This window comes from Onychostoma macrolepis, chromosome 16 (assembly GCF_012432095.1).
Source record: "Onychostoma macrolepis isolate SWU-2019 chromosome 16, ASM1243209v1, whole genome shotgun sequence".
In the NCBI taxonomy this organism is placed as follows: domain Eukaryota; kingdom Metazoa; phylum Chordata; class Actinopteri; order Cypriniformes; family Cyprinidae; genus Onychostoma; species Onychostoma macrolepis.
In genome coordinates, this window is record NC_081170.1 from 22551583 (window position 1) to 22575958 (window position 24376).

General features: G+C 36.7%; 1 protein-coding gene across 1 annotated transcript; it reads right to left on the reverse strand.

Moving 5' to 3' along the window:
* Positions 1-320: 320 nt before the first annotated feature.
* Positions 321-23040, reverse strand: ahr1a (aryl hydrocarbon receptor 1a). Its single transcript, XM_058747195.1, has 11 exons — positions 22527-23040; positions 19546-19733; positions 13417-13505; positions 13208-13297; positions 10102-10225; positions 9242-9372; positions 7646-7848; positions 7237-7346; positions 6514-6655; positions 4321-5638; positions 321-880 (listed from the first exon to the last, which is right to left on the reverse strand). The coding sequence occupies exons 1-11, from the start codon at positions 22580-22582 to the stop codon at positions 770-772; spliced, it is 2562 nt and encodes an 853-aa protein (XP_058603178.1). The 5' UTR covers positions 22583-23040; the 3' UTR covers positions 321-769.
* Between the last annotated feature and the right edge of the window lie 1336 nt (positions 23041-24376).

The following is a 24376-nucleotide window of genomic DNA, read 5'->3' on the forward strand; positions in this document are numbered from 1 at the left end:
AATAAATGATCAGAAAATGATAAATTACTATACAAGTCTAGGGAGACCCACACAGTTTCCCAATTACCCTGATTACCCATCAGTACTCCTAATCATTACAAAATGCTATACTAATAAAAAAAACTTGATTTCAATTATTCAAAAATTAAAGGGAATAAAAAAAAACTCAGCTCAACTGAAAATACTGCTAGCAGGAAGTCAAGAGTTGAGTAAATCATATACTATACAATATTTGGCCTTTGACTTAATTTTACAGAGTAAACAAGCTAGCATGTGAAATAGCTAGCTATATTATGCTACTTCATAAACATTACTGCATATTTGGGGGGTGGGGGGGACAGCTTGTTTGGCTATTTAGTTAGTGCACACTGTATATATTGCTTTGGGACATGCTTTTGACAGGCCAATAGATTTGCAACATCTCATGAGAGACATTTAAAGAGAGATTTATCAAAGTACTGTGACAGCACTGTTCATATAAGAGAGAAACCACTGATGAATGATTCTAATATCTAACTGATACAAACAGGCTGGTTCTTCATTCATCTTAGACGTCATGCTGAGCCACAGGACATTTGTGCCTTACCTTGTCCATTTTTAGCCTTTCCTTCACCCCAGTTTCTGCTTCCTCCTCCTCATCCTGTACTCTGCTGGTGCTCTTTTCCAGCCCAGGCATTATGGGTTTTGTCACACTGATCATTCCAGCCTGTATGAATGAAGTTCCACCAAGTGTTTTTGCTCTATTTCTTCATGATTGTCAGCTGATCAGTCACAGGTATCCTCCTAAAGGTCTTCTGTTGTTCTGATGCTGGTCGGGATGCTGTGCCAGATGTATCGTGTTACTCTCCACTGCATAGTTTGTGTGGCTTCCATTCTGAAACTAATTACAATAATTTGTAAGGATTTTGTGTGTCTGAAAAATTCATTAGAATCATCTTAATTCTTAAATTCAAAGATTTTTCCAGCACTGATTTTCCAGCCTCACAGCAAAAGACTTGAACTGAATGGGCTGTAAACAATAACATACTGTACAGTGGTGAACTGGTTCTTTTGATTAACCAAATTCATACAGTGGAGCCAGTGTAGTACAAATAATGAACACATTACTCTTTTCAGCTGGTCCTTATAATGAATCTATACATTTATATTTGTATATAAATTGTTAGTTTTACAAAATTAAAGCTATTTAAATTGTTTTAAACTGATATATTTGACTGTTATATTTGTTAATAAGCAGCAATTATATAATTTGGGTCTTACAATTTAAAATGAATTTGCTCATAATGTAGCATGTTAGATGGTTTCCTGTGTATTTAACCGCATTATTTGAGAGAACATTTCTTACATATAAGCAAAACGTTCACTGTAACTTCAATATATCCAAATGGATAAGAATTGAATCAAGACGGACTTCCGGTTATGGTGCCTTGCTGAAGAGACGCACGAGTTAGCCCTGCTGTAATTTGTATGAGGATTTCCTAAATTTATCCCAGTTTCATTTGAAATGTTTATTGCATATTTCAGTTTAATGAGTCCCACCATGATGGTGTTTAGTGTTTGTGTGGATGACACTGTGCACCTTCTATATATGTTATTATTTAAAAGCTGCTTGTGATGGGCTTTGGTTCATCATGTGACTTTCTCATCACCACCTGCATTTGGTGGTTATCAGTGCATTACAAAGGTACAAAACAGATTTCAGTACTTCTATAGGTTGGTATATTAACATTATATCAGTTAATGAAATTACGGTATTTAACTGTAAATTTAAGTTAAAACCGCAAAATGTTGCTACCGTTTTTTTTACCGTAAATTTTACGGAATTTTTTTTTTTACAATGTACGCTCATTACATTAATACCTAAGCCTAATAAAATAAATACAAAATGTGAATCATTCTGACCAATTTCATTACTTAATACAGATGTTAAAATACTAAAATTTTAGCAAGGAGGTTGGAAGCACTTCTGCCCAAGATAATACACCAAGACCAAAATGGATTTATTAAGGGCAGGCATAATGTTAGAACCTTGCTTAATGTTTTATATTTCAAAAGGGTGACTGGTGATACAGCCATTCTGTCCTTAGATGCTGAAAAAGCTTTTGACAGGCTGGAATGGCCGTATCTGTTTGAGGTCCTTAAAAGATTTGGGCACTGATTTTATATGGAATAATAAACGACCTCGTGTTTGTCTATCATTATTATACTTATCTTACAATAGGGGTGGTCTCCAGTTTCCCAATCTACAGTGGTACTACTAGGCAGCACAGTTACGATCTACTTTATATTATTTTTCTTCTGAAACGCATACATCTTGGTTGGACATTGAATCTTTCTTTATAAAGTCAAAATTACCCCTTAATCTCTACCTTTATTCGGCAGATATTAAATCTCTCAGAAAAGACAAAGATAATCCTATCCTTATTAATGCAATTAATGTCTGGTGTGATGTATATAAATATTTAGGTCAGTCCGATACTTTATCATGTTTTTCTCCGATACGGGGAAACAAGTGTTTCAAACCAGCTAGATCAGACCCAGGATTTAAGACGTGGATTGATAAAGGGCTGCAAAAAATTGAGGATTTCTATATAGGAAAAGATCTAATGTCCTTTGTGCAAATTGTAGCGCAATTTGCTATTCCAAAAAAACATTTCTTTAAATTCCTTCAATTTAGGAGCTATGCTTCTTCTTATCAAGGTGCAAAGCTTACCAAACCTAATAAGACACCTCTTGAAGACCTGTTATCAAAACCTGCCCAATCTAAAGGTTTAATATCGATGTTTTATAAAATGTTGGAGTCATTCTCTAAAGAATCATCAGAATCTAAATTGGCTTCTTGGAGAGAAGATTTAAATGTAAAGATTCCCCTGGATGTATGGGAAGAAATATGTATGAAAGCTCAATTACAAACAGTTAATAGTAATCTCAAATGAATACAGTACAACTGGATTATGAGAACGTATATTACTCCAGTTAGGTTAAATAAAATTAACCAGAATATTCCAGACACATGTATTAAATGCTCACTTTTGCATTGTATGTGGAGCTGCCCTAAGGTGCAGGAGTTTAGGAAAGAAGTGTATTTTTTCATTTCTCGGATGGTACCCATAAACCTACCGATGAAACCAGAAATTTTTGTTTTAGGAATTATTCCAGAGAACATTGTACACTATGGCAGCACTCGTAAACTTGTTGATACTAGTATACTTCAAGCAAAGCGTCTAATAGCTTTGTACTGGAAGAAAATGGAAAAGCCATCTATCATACACTCTCAGAAATAAAGGTACAAAAGCTGTCACTGGGGCGGTACCTTTTCAAAAAGTACACTTTTGTACCTATTAGGTTCAAAAATGTACACTTTATGCACTAATATGTACCTTTAAGGTACCAAAATGGACCCTTTAGGTACAAACATGTACCTTCTGAAAAGGTACCGCACCAGTGACAGCTTTTGTACCTTTATTTCTGAGAGTGTACAGTGGATTGATAACATGTCCTTCTGTTTAGCGATGGAAAAGATAACCTATATGTTAAAAGGTAAACTTTCTTCTTTTGAAAATATTTGGACACCATTTATATCATTTATCTCAAATTCAGATTTTGGCAATGTACTGAATGAGACAAGAGAAGACAAGAAGACTGTTGTATGCCTGCATGCATGAATGTTTTGTATTCTCAAATTCCCATATCATGTCACTACCTGAAATAACCTGTGCCGTTTCATTGTTTTACTTTTTTCTTCTTCTTTTTTGTTGTTTTTCGTTGTTGTTTTGTTTATTTGTTTATTTGTTTTTTCCCCTGGCTTTCATATGTAAAAAGATGTAACTACAATATTGTTGTATTACTGTTATTTATTGTTACATCTCAATAAACAGACGATTTAAAAAAAAAAAAGAATTGAATCAAGACCTTGTGAATTGGAATCTGGAAATGTGTACCGATAACCAGCCCTAATAATTTTTATGACTGTCCATACAACAAGGTTTTATAACAAATACTGATTTCATCACACATCAAATATCTAAACATCAAAGTACCATAAGATCCACCTAGTAACAACGCTCTTCCAAAAGAGGATTTCTGCAGTGATCCCATAGAAGAATCATTTTGGATTCCTCAAAGACTGATTCAGTGATCTGCCCTTAAAAGAATCATTTTTCCAAGAACATTTTCAAACCTTTTCCACTATAAAAACTTTTGTGCAATGGAAAGCTTCCATTGATGTTAAAAGGTTCTTCATGGAACCACAGGTGACAATGAAGAACCTTTATGTTTTAGAGTGAAGGTAGGTGAGCTTCACATTTGGTTGGTTCTTACCTGGCCTATGTAATCTTGTTGATCCAGACTTGATCCGACACCAACTCCTCTGTTTGGTCCTGAGTGCCCGTTCCTCTCCACATCACCATCCAGGCCACTAAGCAGCACTTCAAGGTCCTGAGCAGTGAACTCGCTCATACCTGTGTCACCTGCAGTGATATAAGGTGAAGAGTGCTGCTGGGAGCAGCTGAAGGACACAGTGCTCAGATGGTTTCTGTAAGGGTGTTTCAGATCCAGAAGGGGCGACTCCAGGTAAAAGCATCCAGGCTGTTGGAGCTCTGGCTGGAAGAGAGGAGGAACCTGCTGAGTGTCGCTGACCAGAACTTCAGGGAGGTTCCCACAAACCTGACCATTTTTGAGTGTTTTACACTCCAGCAGATGGAGAGGTGGAAGGTATGAGCACTGTGACTGTTGGCTCATTGTCTGAACCTGGTGTTTTTGGGATGTTGTGTGTGAAAGTTCGCATGGTGTGATTCCTGTCCCGTTGTATGGTTGAGACATTATGTGTTGGTGTCCATAAGGATCGTTTTGGAGATCTGGTATGGCCTGCAGTTCACTGTGACTTTGTATTTGTGTGAAATGTTGTGTGTTTGGTTCAGGATGTTCTGTTGTAAAAGTCATCTGTTGTTCCTGAGATACTAATGTGAGAGGATCACGTGAATCCTGTAAGAGTAATGTAGATGCTCGCTGTTGAGGTGTGAAGGTCTGAATAGGCTTCCCAATGATATCCTTCTCCTTCAGACTGTCACCAGACATTATAAAGTCTGTCTTCGTCCTGAGAGAGTGTTGTACATAGGAGAAGATGCCATCTGTGAGGTCTGCCACATAATTCTGTCCACCGAGGTCAATCCTGAGGAACAGTTCATCTTGAAGGAACTTCAGATCTTCTGGTCTGATCCCTAAACTCCCCATGAAGTTCAGCATCTCACTGCTTTCGTCTCCTCCAGAGTTAATGACTGGCTCTTGTTTGAAAAGAGAACTTTCAGAGAGTGAAAGAGTGCAACTTTCTTGCCAGTTACTAGAGAAGATCCCACCAAGATCCTCGTTCTCTAATCCCTGTACTGATATAGAGTGCTCATCTACAGGACACACATAAATCGACTGGTCCTGCTTCAGCATGGAGCCCAGCAGGGAGTCAGGGTCTACAGTTCCAGTGGTTCTGGCTTGGGTACTGTCATCCAGAGCAGTGGTATCAGATGGTATGGTGTTACCCTGACATCCGGGCAGGTTCATGTCATAGAGAACAGCTTCTCCTGTAGTAAAGCTGAAAGGAAGCATCATAGCACGCTTTCTCAGGTTGTCCTCACCCTCCTCATTCCTACGGAAGACAGAACGACTCATTATAAAGCAAGACACCTATGGAAAATATATTTCTTGCCTTTGCTGACTACAGATAAGATATAACAAGTATATAGACCAATCACAATTAATATACAAATATTATGATCTCATCTCCACCAGTTGCATTTTGAATGCTGAGCATTCTATAAATGTAAGTCAAGGGGAGATCATTTTCAAAGCTGAACCTTAATTTTAAAATTGCAAAGTGGGGGGGGGGTAAGCAGACTAAATGATTGGAGAAGTCCAGCATAAGTCACCAGACAGTGTTCAGTATTGTTTCACTGAAAAGTTAAATTGTCATTACTCAATTTAAGTGAATATTGAATAAAACGTTATATTTAAACAAAATACCATGTAACTTGATCTTCTCTCTGGTAATGTATGCCAGACTTCTATCATTCACTTAAACCCCACCCCTGCATTCTCACATTCTTCTGTCTCTGTTTTTAAGTGCAATGCACAAAATCCAATTTCAAAATCAAATCATAACCTATGGATAGAACTAAGCCCCCCCTATTTTTTCCATGATCCATTACACTCAGATGTATGTCGGAAGAAAAGATCTGTCACTACTTCAGTCTCATTGCAAATTTAAAAATGACAAATATTATATGCGTGGATGAAGGATTCACAATAAGATCAATAATATGCACAATAATATGAATTTAGCAAATAAATAGGGGGAATTTTAATTTAATACTGACTTTAAGTTAGCACACCCTAATCATCATATTATTAAAAAAAATTACCTGTAATTGCATTTTCACTATGAATACTGTTTTATAATACGAAAACAAAGAAAACATTTACAGGTTGTTCAATATGAAACACAAAAGAAAGACAAGGGCATACGTGATGACTCTCTGTGAGGCAATGATGCAATCTGGTTGCCCATTTTTGTAGACAAGTCTGGCATTTGACTGTACCCAAACCCAGAGGTTCTGTTTTGTCAACAGTCTGAACACAGTCAACCCACTTTCACCCGTCCTCATCACTGCAGGGGAGAGAAATTATTAAATTCATTTGAAAAATCAGCAACCAATTTTACTACCATTAATAATAATGCAAATAGTGCATGCACTGGATAGCAGTCTCCTTTTAAAAGATCAAAGGCAGATAGATGTACATAGCATATGTATATTTATTACTGGTTCTCATGCCAAGCATATTTGAGTTGCATGTAGGTGGATCAATGTTTATTCATGAATGAAAGCCTAAATTAAATCTGTTAAATCATGATAAAGAGATCATGTCATATTTTTATTATGTCTTTTTGTACTTTAGGAGTGTGAAAATTATAGTTGTGTAGACTTTAATGAATGGATAAATATGTTGAGAGAATACAAAACCAATCTTAGGTAATTTGTGTTTTGAATATCTTAAAGTTTTGGAACAACATGAGGATGAATATATGATTTTTCATTTTTGGGTGAATGGTCCCTTTAGGAGCAATAGGCTACAATTATTTCCACAACAGACCTCTACTCCCTGACACAAGCCATGTTGAAACCCAGTGGTGGGAGCGAGTGAGGTGAGTGTATTTTCTTTATCCACATTGATTTAAGGGAGTCTTACTCCGTATGTGGTTCTCAGCACAGTGCAGCATGTCAGCTGCATGGATGAACTGATAGCCTGAGCCGCGGTAACACAGCTCTTCCTCCGTGTAGCCAAGAACAATCTTCCCTCTGCGGAGAAACAAAAAACACATGACTTTGAATGTGAGATACTAATGGTGAGAATGCAGAGGAATACTGCACCAAATCACAAGCCAATCATTTAAAATATACATATATATATATATATATATATATATATATATATTGTGCTATAACGTTTAACTTAACTTAATTTTTAACATTTCACAAATCAAAGGAGATTAAATTGCCTCAACAAGTCAACTGATACAAACTAAAGTGAAAAACAAACAAAGAACAAATCCAGGAGTTTTTCTTCACACATATTGATAGGAGCTTGTATTTCTTACTTTACGTCACACGCGGTGGGCGTGAAATCCAGCTTATGCTTGGTTTTGAAAAAGCAGCTCTTGGTGCTGATCTCCAGTATGGAAGGCGGCTGCAGAGGGCACGCCAGGGCAAACAGAGCCAGCTGAGGAGGGACGGGTTTCCCATCTGCTGTCCTCTCATTCTGCCCATACAGGAACTTCAAACGCCCCTGAAAGTTCATGGCCTATAAAAATACAAGCCATATATTTAACACATTTGACCCTGTGTAAATAAATTCCACAGCATTTAGCTAATTTTACCTGTTAATTAGCACAGAAAATGTGATTCAATCTGGGCCTTCTCATGATATATCACCAGGCCTTGCTATCTTTTGATCACTTCCTTTATGAGATAAGCAAGACTGTGTGACCTCTCTTTGAACCCAATATATAAGTAAGATACATGATTTAAGAATAGTTGTTTGATTTCAAAAATGAAAATTGTCATCATTTACTCACCCTCAAGTTGTTCCAAACCATTGACTTTTATAGTATGGGGGGGAAAAAAATACTATGGAAGTCAAAAGCTACCCTCAACTGTTTGCTTAACAACATTCTTCAAAATATCTTATTTTGTGTTGTTTGAAAAGCCTGATAAAGGTAACTTTTGAGATAGGAAGTCTACATGTAGAAATGATCCAGCAGAGGCAGTTAACTGAGAAACATCATAACTCCAAGCTGCGTGGAAGTCATGAACTAAAAATGAACTGATATAACATTATAACACATGCGCCATTATAGTCTTACCGTCACAGAGCATCTTAATATTAGTTCAAACAAAGCTGACAAAAGTATCTTTTGTTGTGTGTGGAATTACTTTGTATGTAGAAGCACAAGATCAGTTCAGTAATTTCAGCCCTCATTCTAGATTATTACATTATCATTAGTACTCCTCAAAAATGTAATGTACAATACAAGGTTGTTTACAGCAAAAAATACTTAATTACAGGGTTTTCGAGGTGCACACTGTTTTAAAATCCCTCATTATTCATAATTTCTCACACACTTCCTGCAATTAATTCAGCTCAATGAACAGATTCCATTCAAAGTTGTGTGTAGACAGTTTCAGCTTTCAGTCTGTTATGGTATGCTATATAATTTTGACTACTTAAACTTTATTAAAAGCAGAGCTCTGACTAGACTTTGACTTCCTTCAAGCTTTTGTTCATACTGTAAATAATGTTAGCCTTGCATGTGTTATGTATTCTTTTCTTTATACATTTGTTTACAGGCATCCAAAATTAAATCTTCTGTTTTTCCATTTTAAAATCTCCCATCACATTGTCAAAGCATTCGGCACTCAAAATCTACCAGTAAATAAAGCTATTGTAATAATTATAGATAGAATCGTGATGTAAAATATTTGTGTAAAATGTTTTTTTCCTGTCTTGCAAGCACTGGTAATGAATTCAGGTAATCTATATAAATATAATCTTCTTCATCTGCTGCCTAAGGAAATCAACAAAGTAAAATCTCTTACAATAAAAGATTTACAAAAAGTGTCAGGAGTGAATATTGAAAGTCTATATTTTAATTTATTTATTCACTTTAATGTATTTATGATCATTTTCAACTTACAAGAAAGCCAGAGGAGTTGTTCAAAAGACTTCTTAACCTGCAAACAAAATTTCGCTCCAGAAAGGTGGAGTTCTCTGGTGGCAACCGCTCTGGACTGTAGTGTGTCTGAGGCAACCGTGCATCCTGAGAAGCTTGACAACAAAACAAAAAAAAGCATAGTTAAATACAAAACTGTCTAAGATTATATAAAATAAAAAAACAGGAAGATAATGCCCCTGCATCGGTGGCAGAATTTCGGCCCTTGTTGTGTAAGCATTTATATAACTCATTGGCGGTAGTGTCCTTGCTGATGGCTGGATTATTGCTAAGTGTGTGCACTGTCTGGAACAGCTGTCCTGTGTATATAGTTTTGACAATAACAGGCTTTCAAACTGCCAAGTGTTAGATCTCTAATGAAAACTGATCCAGCTTGGTTGAGAATAAAAAGCCCAAACAGCCTTTGTTACACATATGAATCTGAATTCTCAGAGCACATACAACTCAAAACCATCTTTTGAAAAATCTAGTAAGGTATTGGTTAAAAACATGGCCCATGATGAAAAAATAAACGTCTTTGTGAGAAAAATACAAATAAAAATTTGGATATCTTATCAAATTGTCAAATTGAACAATGACAATATTTCAGATCCACTGTGAAAAGGTAAATAAAAATGTATTATTTTTATTGTTTTAAAATTTCCTGAAATTGTATACTAGGACACTTTGTCTCTCACAATAGAACTTTGTCAAACTTTGTTTGCAGACACACGCAATCCATCTTCTTTGACTCTTTGTGTTGATGGAATGGGGACAGAATCTTTCAGGCACAATGCCCAGGTCTGCTCATGGTCTGTCAAGAGAGATGTTTAGTTATTTTCTACCTTGCACTAGCTGTCCGGTGTCTGGGGTGCAGCTGGGGTTGAGCGCCCAGTGGAGCTGTCTCTGAAACTCAGCCCGGTCTTCAGTGTGAACGAGCTCATAAACACTCTGATGGATGAGATCTGACTGCAAAACAATCACATCGGCTTCACTCTAAGTAGATTCACAGCTGCTCATTACAGTTAGAAAATGTACCAAACTGAATTAAGAAATCTGAATCTCAATGCTGAAATAAAGACCGTTTTTTTCAACCTGTTTTTATCTAAATGTGCTCAGAGCCTGCTTTGTCTGGCACCCAAACATACTAATCCAAGTTCTTTCATGACAACTCTCAGAGGGACTGGCATGGTAATGTACATGACAATGTTAATGTGTTTGGTCTAGACGGAATAGATCTGCTAAGCTGCTGCTGCAGAGCAAGTACCAATACTTGCTACAGCCAATACATTCACAACATGCACGCTGTGATCATGTAAGAAATACTGCTGCTGCACATATAATATATGAAATAACCTCCATAGCATACATGAATCACCCTGTAGCACAGCGTTTCCCAATCCCAGTCCTCGCGCCCCCCTGCTCTGCATATTTCGTATGTACAGTGGTGTGAAAAAGTGTTGGCCCCCTTCCTGATTTTTTTTTTTGCATGTTTGTCACACTTTAATGTTTCAGATCATCAAACAAATGTAAATATTAATCAAAGATAACACAAGTAAACACAACATGCAGTTTTTAAATGAAGTTTTTTATTATGAAGAGAAAACAAAATCCAAACCCACATGGCCCTGTGTGAAAAAGTGTTTGCCCCCTAAACCTAATAACTGGTTGTGCCACTCTTTGCAGCAACAACTGCAATCAAGTGTTTGCGATAACTGGCAATGAGTCTTTCACATCGCTGTGGAGGAATTTTGGCCCACTCTTCTTTGCAGAATTGTTGTAATTCAGCCACATTGGAGGGTTTTCGAGCATGAATTGGCTGTTTAAGGTCATGCCACAGCATTTCAATTGGATTTAAGTCCGGACTTTGATTTGGCCACTCCAAAACCTTAATTTTGTTTTTCTTGAGACATTCAGTGGTGGACTTGCTGCTATGTTTGGAATCATTGTCCTGCTGCATAACCCAAGTGCACTTGAGCTTGGGGTCATAAACTGATGGCCGGACATTCTCCTTCAGGATTTTCTGATAGAGAGCAGAATTCATGGTTCCATCAATTATGGCAAGTCATCCAGGTTCTGAAGACGCAAAGCAGCCTCAGACCATCACTCTACCACCACCATGTTTGACTGTTGGTATGATGTTCTTTTTATGAAATGCTGTGTTGGTTTTACGCCAGATGTAACGGGACACACCTTCCAAAAAATTCACAGAATATTTGCCCAAAAGTCTTGGGGATAATCAAGATATTTTTTGGCAAATGTGAGACGAGCCTTTGTGTTCTTTTTGGTCAGCAGTGGCTTTTGCCTTGGAACTCTCCCATGGATGCTGTTTTTGCCCAGTCTCTTTCTTATTGTTGAATCATGAACACTGACCTTAATTGAGGCAAGTGAGGCCTGCGGTTCTTTAGATGTTGTTGTGGGTTCTTTTATGACCTCCTGGATGAGTCGTCTTTGTGCTCTTGGAGTAATTTTGGTAGGCCGGCCACTCCTGGGAAGGTTCACCACTGTTCCAAGTTTTCTCCATTTGTGGATAATGGCTCTGACCGTGGTTTGCTGGAGTCCCAAAGCCTTAGAAATGGCTTTATAACCCTTTCCAGACTGATACATGTAAACTATTTTGTTTCTCGTCTGTTTATGAATTTCTTAAGATCGCAGGATGATGTGTTGCTCTTTAAACATGCTTCACTTTGTCAGACAGGTTCTATTTATGTGATTTCTTGATTCAACAGGTCTGGCAGTAATCAGGCCTGGGTTTGGCTAGTGAAATTTAACTCAGCTTTCTAAAATAATGTGGTTAATCACAGTTCTTTCATGATTTAATAGGAGGGGGCAAGCACTTTTTCACACAGGGCCATGTGGGTTTGGATTTTGTTTTCCCTTCATAATAAAAAACTTCATGTAAAAACTGCATGTTGTGTTTACTTGTGTTATCTTTGATTAATATTTAAATTAGTTTGATGATCTGAAACATTAAAGTGTGACAAACATGCAAAAAATGTAAAAATCAGGAAGGGGGCCAACACTTTTTCACACCACTGTATATCTTTATAACGTACAACGTTTGCTCTATTCGACCATAAGTGCCCTGCGAAGTGGACATCACCGGATATTCCGCCATGATTCCAGTTCGAAACGAGTATATATATGTTCCATTCAAAGGGCATTAAAGTGTGTGAGACGTGAATTTAAATTGTATTTATTTACAGAGGTACAATATATGATGTCCACTCGTCTGTGTATGAAGACGCGGCTGCGACGCAGCGCAAATCCATGAATGAATGTTCCGAAGTGAAGTAAACTTCAACGGATTTCCCCTGCTCAGGGAGTAGGAAGCAATGAACACTGTGTAGGGATCATATCAATTGGAACACAGTTCATGCACGTAGCTCTCTTCTAATGAGATGGTTATACGAATCAGGTGTGTTAACTAAGAGAGACATGTAAAATATGCAGAGCGGGGACGCGAGGACTGGGATTGGGAAACGCTGCCGTAGCAGATCTATACAGTTGGAGCTGGGGAAGGTGGGGGGTTTCTGAAGCGCGCTGCAACTGCATCATGTTTCACACTAGAATCATGTTTGTGGGAAGAAGCTGGAATTTCACACGTAATAAATTCTAAAGCTGCAATGAGGAATCTAAAAGACTGGTTAAGATCTTTTTCCACTGGTTTTTCACAACAACAACTGAATCATCAAGTAAAATGTGTTAAATCAAGTGCATAATGCTTATGTATAATGTAATGAACCCTAAATGCATAATGTAATGAACCCTAAATGCTTCTGAGAGAGTAGATTCACTAAACGGAGAAGAAATGTGTGCACTGCACTGAACAGAACATGGATTATTTGTCCGTTCTCAAATAGAAGATGCAAGAAGACCATTTCATAAATGCATAAACCATTTGGGCTGCAGTTCATTTTATCCGCAATATATATGCAAACCAGTACAAACCTGAGGGAATCCCAAGTAGTCCTCAATGGTGGAGGAAGCATAGAAAATTGTGCCATTGGAGGTGACCACCAACACAAAGCCATTTATAGCCTATAAAAAAAGAAGTTATACTGCTAATAAATAGAATTCTAAATCCATTGTGTTTTGTGTTTGACTCTTCTGTGTTGTTTGATTCAAACATTAAGGTTTCACAGGACACATGAGCTCACCTGTAGCAACAATTCTCCCTCTGGCAGCTCCTGAATGTGTGGTTTAGTGTTATTTGCTAGCTGGTTGGAGTTCTTTGAGTTCAGGGCCACTGCAACAGCAAACAAGCATTAAAGTGGCTCCGCACAATAGCTAAAACAGATAATACACATTCTTTATCAAAGACATAAGTTATGGATAACAATTCATAATATGTAATAATATCATATGAGGGTACTTAATCAGGCATAATCAAATAAGAGCAAAACGTCTCAACTTGAAACGTGGAGCTGTTGGCATCTGAACTACCAAAAACTGAAAGCAAATTATAATGCCCACTGGTTAACAATACACTTGTGCTTGGCACACATCACATGATATGTTTGCTCATGGAGTGGTTATGACATGCAAGGGCAATGAGAGGGTGTATCTGTAAAAATACAGACACTGGGTCAATAACAAATAAGAGTGACCATAATAATAAAGAAAATATTTTAAAAATCTAGTTTTAAGCACATGTGGCAAGTACTTAGAAACATTCTTTTTGTATTCATGTTGGCTTCATATGATTCTGAAAAACTTTTTTTTACTATTTTCAAGAAATCTTTAACTCTATACATCAAGTTAAAAAAAAGTTTAACTTTTTTTCAGTAAAACTGAAATACAAGAAAAGTGTACGTTTTCATTAGTATTTTGAAAAAAACTGTATTTTAAGGTAAAATGAATTACTGAAAAATGAATTATTCATTTAAAATGTGGTTTTTTTTTTTTCTTGATTATGATTGCAGGACAGTTATTTCACCCTGACATCAAAGATTAGCTGTATTCAAGCTGTATTTAAACCAAATAGATATATTTTTTAATAGATTAAAATAAATAAAATGTATTTAAAAAATGTGACCCAATTATATGACTAACTAATTAATTGACAAAATATATAAATTGTGAACTTAAGATTCTTCAAGCAAATGAACTGTACATTAAGTAAGGAATAATTGACTTCGGTCCGTTGATTAGAAAAATAATGCACACCCGTGTGCATTATTTTTCTAATAATCCAACGGACCGAATTATTCTGCTTATACTACGGTTGCCACACCTCAAGACATCGATCAGATGATATATTTCAAGGCATTTGTCCAGTATTTCTACTTAAATCGCTATTGTGAGTAGGATTATTTCTTCCGCATCTCATCCAACGCCTCTGTTGCTAATTCCAAAACGTCATTTTAAACCTAGTAACGGAGGCTTGAGCCGTTGATAACAGATTAATGCAGTTAATAACTAAGTTATGAGAGAGAGAGATAATTACTTCTGTGCGTCTCTCAATAGTGTTCGGCAGCAATGTCTCTAGTTATAGTGAAACTTAGTTCCTTTTGTTCACGAACAGCGCCGGTGTTGTTACCTCGCTTGTGAGAAATTATGTAGTTTTTAAGTTGTTTACTGATAAAATCGTCAGAGTAGCGCTAACAACATTAGTGCGATGTATGTTAGTGTGTGCAAACTGTAACTGTTATGTATGTGCGGTCTGTGAGGGAGAGAGAGCGGGAGAGATAGAGTATGTGCTTTCCGTACATAATAAAGCATAATTTTGATCTGTCATTTTTATCATATTGTTTACTATATTTATTTGTTTGGCCAGTGTCGTTGTGGGTCTTGGTTATTTTGCTGTTGTAAGACCTTTGAAATAACAGAAATCATTTGGCGAAGTGATATGGTAATGTAATGTGGTCAAGAGCTGCCTGGAACTACGTTCGCCGTGCATTTCCCTGAAAATAATTGCACACCTTAGAACATTCGGCAGCCAATCAGATTCAAGCATTCAACGGCCCCGTAGTATAATGTACATTAACTCTTAATGATGGAAAGAAGACACAAAAGTACTCTGATTCTGCCAGGCAAACTCATTTATATTGAGAATAATTAATCTATCCACTGCCTGCACTTACTAGATGACATTAATGGATTAAAAGGTGACTAATAGTCATCGTGTCAACAACAACTCCCTGGATTTGGAAGTGTGTGCCAGTAAAACATTAAGATCATATCTCAAATGTTGTTCCTGCAGTCTTCTCATGTAACGTCTGTCAATGTCTGGCCCTAAAAATCCCCACACACTGGTTCACATCAAACCTTGGCAGGGTCTTTGATGCTACACACACACAGCACCTCAGGTCAAAGTCTGCTGCTGGAGTCAGTAACTATCAAATATTTTTGTTTCGTAACTTTTCACCAAAGTCAAGAGGTCAACGAGTCTGTTTCAATTACTCAAGCAAACCCAAACCCTCCCCAGCACTGACCCCAGACAGTAGGAGTAATTACACAAAACACACAAGCAACAATCAGCACTCCTGCTTAGCCTGTTTCTCATGGAATCGCTTCAGTGCTGGCCACCTCACCACACGTCTGCATTAGTCATAGAAGGAAGAACATGAGCTAGGAGAAATCAGGTGTGAATCTCAATTCATTCAACCACTATTCCTGGCCGTTTCATATTGCCCAATTCCCTAAATAATGATTGAGTAACTTCCCTGGAAAACCGTTCTGGGTATTTTTCCCTTGACAGCTTCTTGCTTAACAAAACTTGGGCTGTTGCCTTTATAAATCTCAACAAGGATGTACGACTGCACCGTTGAGAGCATAACTGTGCATCCATGCACTACATAAACTGTGATATTCAACTCTATAAAAGTCTATTCTCGGACTGTTATTAAACAAGGTAATGATTAACATTTCAAAGATATGTTTAAAGGACTGATCGGGGCAGCAGTTCAGATTTCTTCTTGTTACCTTAATCTAGCTACATAACTTTATATACAATAACATATACATAGACACACACACACACACACACGTTAATACTTTTATTCAGCAAGTGTGCATTAAATTGATCAAAAGTGACAATATATGACTCTTTATTAATGGTACAAACATCTGTGTTTATGACTTCAAAATATTACTGTTTGCATTGTGGTTTTATCAATTAAATTCAGACTGAGCATATGGACTTCTTTCAAAAACATCAAAACATCTTACTGATCAAACTACAATTTTTAAATTAATAGATATTAATTTAATATTTACTTTATAAAAAGTAACATTTTATTATTATCGGTAATACAATACTACTACTAGGGTTTTGATTTGCAATAATAGCTGAAAATTGTACAACTATTTTCTAATTTTAAATTAGTTTTAAAACTAAAAGCTAAGAATTCATATACACAATGCATACACATAATGTTATGACATTATCCAAACCAGTAATTATCTGTTTGATGCTTAACTATCACAAGCCATTCTTGTAATTTCAACAAAACTGTCTTTATCTATTTTAAATAGCTAGATTAAATCAGCAGAATTTAACAATGTTTACGGTTGTCCCTGGGCCATCTGCTCATTCTTACTGTGTGCATAATTTATCTTAGGGATGCACCGATAACTTTCATTTTTGGTACTTGCCGATACAGAGTACCGATACCGATATTTTCATTATATTTGTACATTTTTTAACTATTGGGTACAGAAACCAAAAGAGTATGTATAATGTTAGTTGGTTAACTTCATTTATCAAATAGATACAGTCAAATCAAAATTTATTCAGACACCTTCAACATTTCTCACATCATCACAGTTTATTCACTTCGCTCAGTTTAGAAAGTGGTAATAAAATATGACAAGAACTCAGAGTTAAACTGTGTCAGAACAAATTCAGTTTGATAATGTCAGATAACTTTGATAGAAAGGTATGTAATGGATTACAATCAACCAAAAATTATTCAGACAGCTGTTAGAATGACAATACACAACTATCAATACTTTGTCGGGCCACCCTTAGCCTTAATGACAGCCTGTAGTCTCCTGGGCATGCTGTCAACCAGTTTCATGCAAACCTGAAATTCAGTTTTTCCCAGACTCGGTCTGAATAATTTTTGGTTTACTGTATATCCTTCGGTTATTTTCACACTTAATTATGTTCATTAAAATGTATTTTACAAGTTATTGTTACTCTCACTGTTCATTTGCTCTATGGTACATCATCTTTGATTTAATAGCATTAGAGCTGCTCCATTGCAGCGGTTTAGTACTGTAATCATGCGTTTTTCTGTAATAATACAGGGAACCACTCGTTATAAATCTCCTAACTGTGATATTTTCAGAAATAGAAGTCGTGATTTTTTCATCTGAAAAGTGCTGCGATTTATATTTCAAAGCCACTCATATAATGCAGAAACACTTGTGAAACAAGCAAAACACGCACAGCGTGCGCACGTAGGCTATTTGTACTGGTGCAGAATGAGAGGGACAAGTACAGTACAGCCTAGCGCATTTCACACTGGCTGCTTGTTTCACTTTCACTAGAAAGTCGTGTATGCTTAAGGTTGAAAATAAATTATGTTTATATTGAATTCCCATATAAGTTGTCTTATATTTACGATTTAGTTTTAATTCAAATGATGAGTGCTGTGAGCAAACATCAATAAAGATGACACAACAGAAGTGCTCTCTCTCTCTCTCTCTCTCTCTCTCTCCCTACTGTTAAGTAACTCGTGCATTGTTTTACTTAAGGTAGAGTGGGGTAAAACACCCCCCTTAAGGATTATGTCTTATTTTTTTTCGGTGACACAAAAGTTAAATGTGTCCGAAAACGTTATCATAGTTTTAGTGACAGTGGCATAAATTATAAACCAAGTATGAAAAATGTCCAGAGTTTTCAAGTTATTAGATTTTTAACAAAAATTTAATTTGTACCAATGGGGCCTTTTACCCCACCTATGGGCAGTTTTAGCTTAAAATTTAAAAGAATATAATCAATAATTATGAATTCCAAAATTCATTGGCTAGCTAATTAGCTACTTGATGCTAACTTGAGGTAATTTTTAAATATAAAATCCAAATATTTTTATTCAACCAACTAGTTACAATACATTTGATGGTAAAACAAAGGATTTGATGTTCAGAACAGAATAACTACAGTAATATCCCATTGCCCCCTGGTGGCGTGGGGGGGGGGGGTTGTTTTACCCCACTGAATATGTTTGAGACAAAAATTATCTCATTCTGAGAATATAATTATATTTTTCTTAAATAACACGTACTCCATATCTACAGGCCCTACTGTTCTCATATCATATATAACTGTGATGTTTTACAAAACAACAAGCTTTAAAACGCTTTTTTTTGTCTGTGAAAAAGGGATATTCACTGGAAAAGCTTGCGCATCTGCGCAGCCGCGCGCTCAAGCCACTCACTGTGCTTTGCTAATCAGCTCGCGCACATCACCGTTAATACTGGATGTTTAACATTAAATTCATTGCATGCATACACTTTGTAGACATCCTTAATCCCTAATAACTCCATTCTGCTGTCTTTTGTTCTGTTGTCTGAGTTTCTTTGTCTGAATATGGCACTTATCACATGCTGTGTGGTATCAGCGTTTGGTATCGGGGCATTTTTTAACGAGTACGATATAGTGTTTAACTATACTTCCATATCTTAATGTTGAGGTCAAAAGCCTGTTGCCTAAAGCCAGGTAAACTTCTTATGATAATGATTTCAACAAAATACTCCAGTATTACTGAACCAGCCTCGGGGTGATCATTAAGTGAAATTTACCTTTCAAAACAATTGCATTTTTGCTCTTTGAAAGAAAATGCTGTTGTTGCAGTTCTCACCAGACTTCCACCAAAAAGTTACGCATATGATTAGAAATTTATATTTTACTTTCCGCAGGATCTCATGCACCCCAGTGTCATCCTGTTATTTGAAAAGGCTCCCCTTCTTTCCCACTGAGGGGGAAATATACCGTAAACAGCCTCGAGATGTGGCAGACACTCATATAAGGAAACAAACATGCACATTTTGAGGTTCTTTAGAATTTGGGGCTGGTTTTCTAACTACTTAAAATGATTTGCGATTTATTCATTTTAATCAGTCACAGGGGAGAAAAGTGTTGTCTTTGGATGTTGTCATTAAAATGACTGTAGTCCACAAGCTACTAAAATATGACAGAACTTTGTATAAAACACAATAATCTTTCAAATTTGCATCAGCTAAGTGAGACTATTGCATCCATAAATTTATGTACAGTCAGAAATTGGACACCCAATACCACACCGAAACAACTGCAACTTCTGTTTATCATGCATTACCATTGAAGTGACTTTTGGCCCGCAGGTAGCTCACACTTAGCCTCAGTATGGTGAGCTTGTCCAGCTTGGATATAAACTCCTGTGGGAAAGGAAGCTGGCTGGCCAACCTGTCCAACTCTCCATTCAGCCGGTCCCGATGTCGTTTGGAAGGATTTGATTTGACACATTCAGGAGAAGACTGCTGCACACTAAAAAAGAAGAATACATTCAGATTTACTGTAATTTTCAGAATATGACAGGACAACCAACCTGTCAGTTTCAAATTTTAGAAAACTTTCCATTTCCCAGAAGTGTATTTACATTAAGAAGAGATTTTTTATCATTCACTTCTAGAGTTCTGTCAAACAATCCTAAAAGGAAATTTGACCTTCAGAGGTGTAGCAACAGCTTGTAAACTCAGACCCATATCATATCAGCTAGCATGTCCCTAATGAGTGACAGTTTTGTTAATTCTTAATTCGGAACTTTGTTACTTATTCTGGTAGGTTAGGTTTTTATTTTGACATAACCACTTTCCTGCAGAGTTTAGCTCCAATTCTGATCAAACTCACCTGTCTGTAACTTTATAATAATCCTGAAGACCTCACTTAGATTGTTGTTTGATTAAGGGTGGAGCTAAAATTTGCTGGAAAGTGGATCTCAAAGGCCAGAGTTGCTCTAAATCTGCCCTAAATAGTATTGAAAATGACTAATATCACATATAATTTAGGGTGGATCTGTTGAAAAGAATATTTGTCCTTAATTCTTAATTCACAATTAACCCTGTTGCCCATTGTGGTGATTTTTTTTTTTATTAATTCCTAATCAATCACAAACAGTTTTGGTTAAAAAAAAAAAACAAAATATGAATATAGAATAATGTTAAACAGCTATACAGTGAGGAAAATAAGTATTTGAACACCCTGCTATTTTGCAAGTTCTCCCACTTAGAAATCATGGAGGGGTCTGAAATTGTCATCGTAGGTGCATGTCCACTGTGAGAGACATAATCTAAAAAAAAAAAAAATCCAGAAATCACAATGTATGATTTTTTAACTATTTATTTGTATGATACAGCTGCAAATAAGTATTTGAACACCTGAGAAAATCAATGTTAATATTTGGTACAGTAGCCTTTGTTTGCAATTACAGAGGTCAAACGCTTTCCTGTAGTTTTTCACCAGGTTTGCACACACTGCAGGAGGGATTTTGGCCCACTCCTCCACACAGATCTTCTCTAGATCAGTCAGGTTTCTGGCCTGTCGCTGAGAAACACGGAGTTTGAGCTCCTCCAAAGATTCTCTATTGGGTTTAGGTCTGGAGACTGGCTAGGCCACGCCAGAACCTTGATATGCTTCTTACAGAGCCACTCCTTGGTTATCCTGGCTGTGTGCTTGGGTCATTGTCATGTTGGAAGACCCAGCCTCGACCCATCTTCAATGCTCTAACTGAGGGAAGGAGGTTGTTCCCCAAAATCTCGCAATACATGGCCCCGGTCATCCTCTCCTTAATACAGTGCAGTCGCCCTGTCCCATGTGCAGAAAAACACCCCAAAGCATGATGCTACCACCCCATGCTTCACAGTAGGGATGGTGTTCTTGGGATGGAACTCATCATTCTTCTTCCTCCAAACACGTTTAGTGGAATTATGACCAAAAGTTCTATTTTGGTCTCATCTGACCACATGACTTTCTCCCATGACTCCTCTGGATCATCCAAATGGTCATTGGCAAACTTAAGTCGGGCCTGGACATGTGCTGGTTTAAGCAGGGGAACCTTCCGTGCCATGCATGATTTCAAACCATGACGCCTTAGTGTATTACCAACAGTAACCTTGGAAACGGTGGTCCCAGCTCTTTTCAGGTCATTGACCAGCTCCTCCCGTGTAGTTCTGGGCTGATTTCTCACCTTTCTTAGGATCATTGAGACCCCACGAGGTGAGATCTTGCATGGAGCCCCAGTCCGAGGAGATTGACAGTCATGTTTAGCTTCTTCCATTTTCTAATGATTGCTCCAACAGTGGACCTTTTTTCACCAAGCTGCTTGGCAATTTCCCGTAGCCCTTTCCAGCCTTGTGGAGGTGTACAATTTTGTCTCTAGTGTCTTTGGACAGCTCTTTGGTCTTGGCCATGTTAGTAGTTGGATTCTTACTGATTGTATGGGGTGGACAGGTGTCTTTATGCAGCTAACGACCTCAAACAGGTGCATCTAATTTAGGATAATAAATGGAGTGGAGGTGGACATTTTAAAGGCAGACTAACAGGTCTTTGAGGGTCAGAATTCTAGCTGATAGACAGGTGTTCAAATACTTATTTGCAGCTGTATCATACAAATAAATAGTTAAAAATCATACATTGTGATTTCTGGATTTTTTTTTAGATTATGTCTCTCACAGTGGACATGCACCTACGATGACAATTTCAGACCCCTCCATGATTTCTAAGTGGGAGAACTTGCAAAATAGCAGGGTGTTCAAATACTTATTTTCCTCACTGTATCTTTATACAAGCTGTAACATGTAATTTCACCCGTCCGCAAAATGAAGATCTGTCGTTTCCTTAAACACAATGAACAAAATCTTAGCTCATTTGAGCGGAATTAAATTGTTATTTTTATTAGTCAATCATTCTAATATTCCGAAAAAAACATTACATTGCATCCAAAGATATATTATGGAAAATTCAAATGTTTAGTTTAGTGTGTCATGTGGCAGATGAAAATACAAACTAATAGTTCATGAAGTTACCCACAGAAGTCAGAAGAACGCGCTCACACACAAACACGACGGAGAAAGTGCACATCATTCCACTAATAAAGTAAAATCAAATTGAATAAATATTCAGATAACTATAAATAAAAATTCCCTATACAATGAGAGTTATTTACCTGCCTTATATTGTTAGGTCTAGATAAACAGGCTAAGTTAACCGACAGTACTGTAAACTGAGTAACGTTACATAGATTTAACTAAGCATGGCCTTAATAAAAGAGTGATTTATTACCTTTTCTGGACAGGTTTCCTCCGTTTGCGACTTGCATAAATATTACTGGAGCTCATAATTCCCACAGAAACAGATTCGTGGTTAGTCAGTGGTTTTACTCGGTGCTAGCAGGCTAACTTTAATCTGCCTTGGGTTAGAGCAGGTTAGCTTTGTGCTCAAATAAACTAAATTTACAAACTAACCATTACAGTGTTCTTTAACTCTGAAGCATTCACCTGCGTTAATCCAAAGTTAAAGCCCAGTGGTTGACATGAGAGAGGTATAAACACGTCCCTGTCATGGCTAAGCTAAACTGACAAGCTACCTGTCAAACTAATGTTAGCTAAGTTTTGTCTAACTTTCTAAAGCTCAGCTGCCACTCAACCAAACGTACATTTTGCTCTCCGGATTTTTTTATAGTCACCTGTCATACACTAATACTAACATCCTAACATAGTCCTGGCTAACTTAATTTGACAGCTTTTCTCCAACTCAAGTCTCTGTGGAGTCAATAAATGACAAACCAATGTTTGGTTTTGACAGTCTGACTCTGATCAGAGCCTGCCCCTCCCTCACCCACTAACCACCTGCCTGTTAACCACCTAAAATTCATTTTCTGTCCTGAATGCAGTGAACTACTTTGTCTAAATTACCCAAAACATGCAAAACTTATCACTGTAAAGGACAAAATATTACTAAACTGTAATAAATGTAATGCTGTAAAATCAAGAAACCTTTAAAATCATAATTCAACATCTCCTTTAAACAGTGTCAAAAGTGCAGAATATTCTGACAGTAGTGACTAATTATCAGCATTAACAGTTTTAAGCCAAATTAAATGTCCAACATACAAAGTTACAACATGCAGCGATGAGTTGTACTTCTTCGACCACTTTGAAAGACTTTTCTGATGAAGAAAGTTAAGCTGAAACTCTGGATAGCTACTAAAAAAATTACTACAATAATATAAACGATAATTACACGGGTGTTAACAATAATAATTTTTGTTAAAATAATGTGTATAAAATAATGTATCGTGTCATATTAAAACAATAAATGTTTACAAATAGCACCTTTTGTCTAGGTTATTATTGCTTATAACATTGTCATTGTTTTTTTGTTTTCTTTTTTACTGCTACTATTAATTATACATAGTTTGTGAAATTTTGTGTTATTTGGGGTACATTACATGGACATTAAAGTTTTCAAGTCATTTATTTTGTTAGTCTACCCTTAGAAAAGCTCGTTATCTCCCAAACTGCAGAATCACTCTGAATTCTGTTGCAATTTCCATTAAATAAGGAGTCTATATCTGGCACTTCTCTTCTAAAGGAAAATATCTGCAAATATCTATCCATCTCAGTTTGGCAAGTCTGACTCTATTCATTTCCGTTAAAGGCACTTCAATTAATAAATCCTGTTAAGATTAAAATTGGAATTTAGACTAAAACCAAATGGGTCGGGACACATTAAAAGGGGGCCTTCTAAAGACACATCATCACATACAAATCTCTACATAATTTTTCTGTCTGTTTTAGTCAGTTTTATATTCATTCATCACTGACAAGAGAAAAATGAAAGTCATAAAGTAATTAATAAAGAATGTGTGCACATATGCAGAAGAGATATATGGTTCTCTTATTTGATATGCCTAAAACTCTGTGATTGCTGTTGGCTTTACAGATACAGATTTGATGCAAAACAACCTGGCTATATAGGAATAATTTCACCAGAGAGTCCAAAGTCAGAGACAAACATAGGCCTCATTTAAAATGTAGTTCATGATGTTTTTATTTCTTAGTAACATCACAGGGAAAGGAATGTTTTCCCTGATGACTTATTTTTGGACAAACGGTCAAATGTCACTGCAT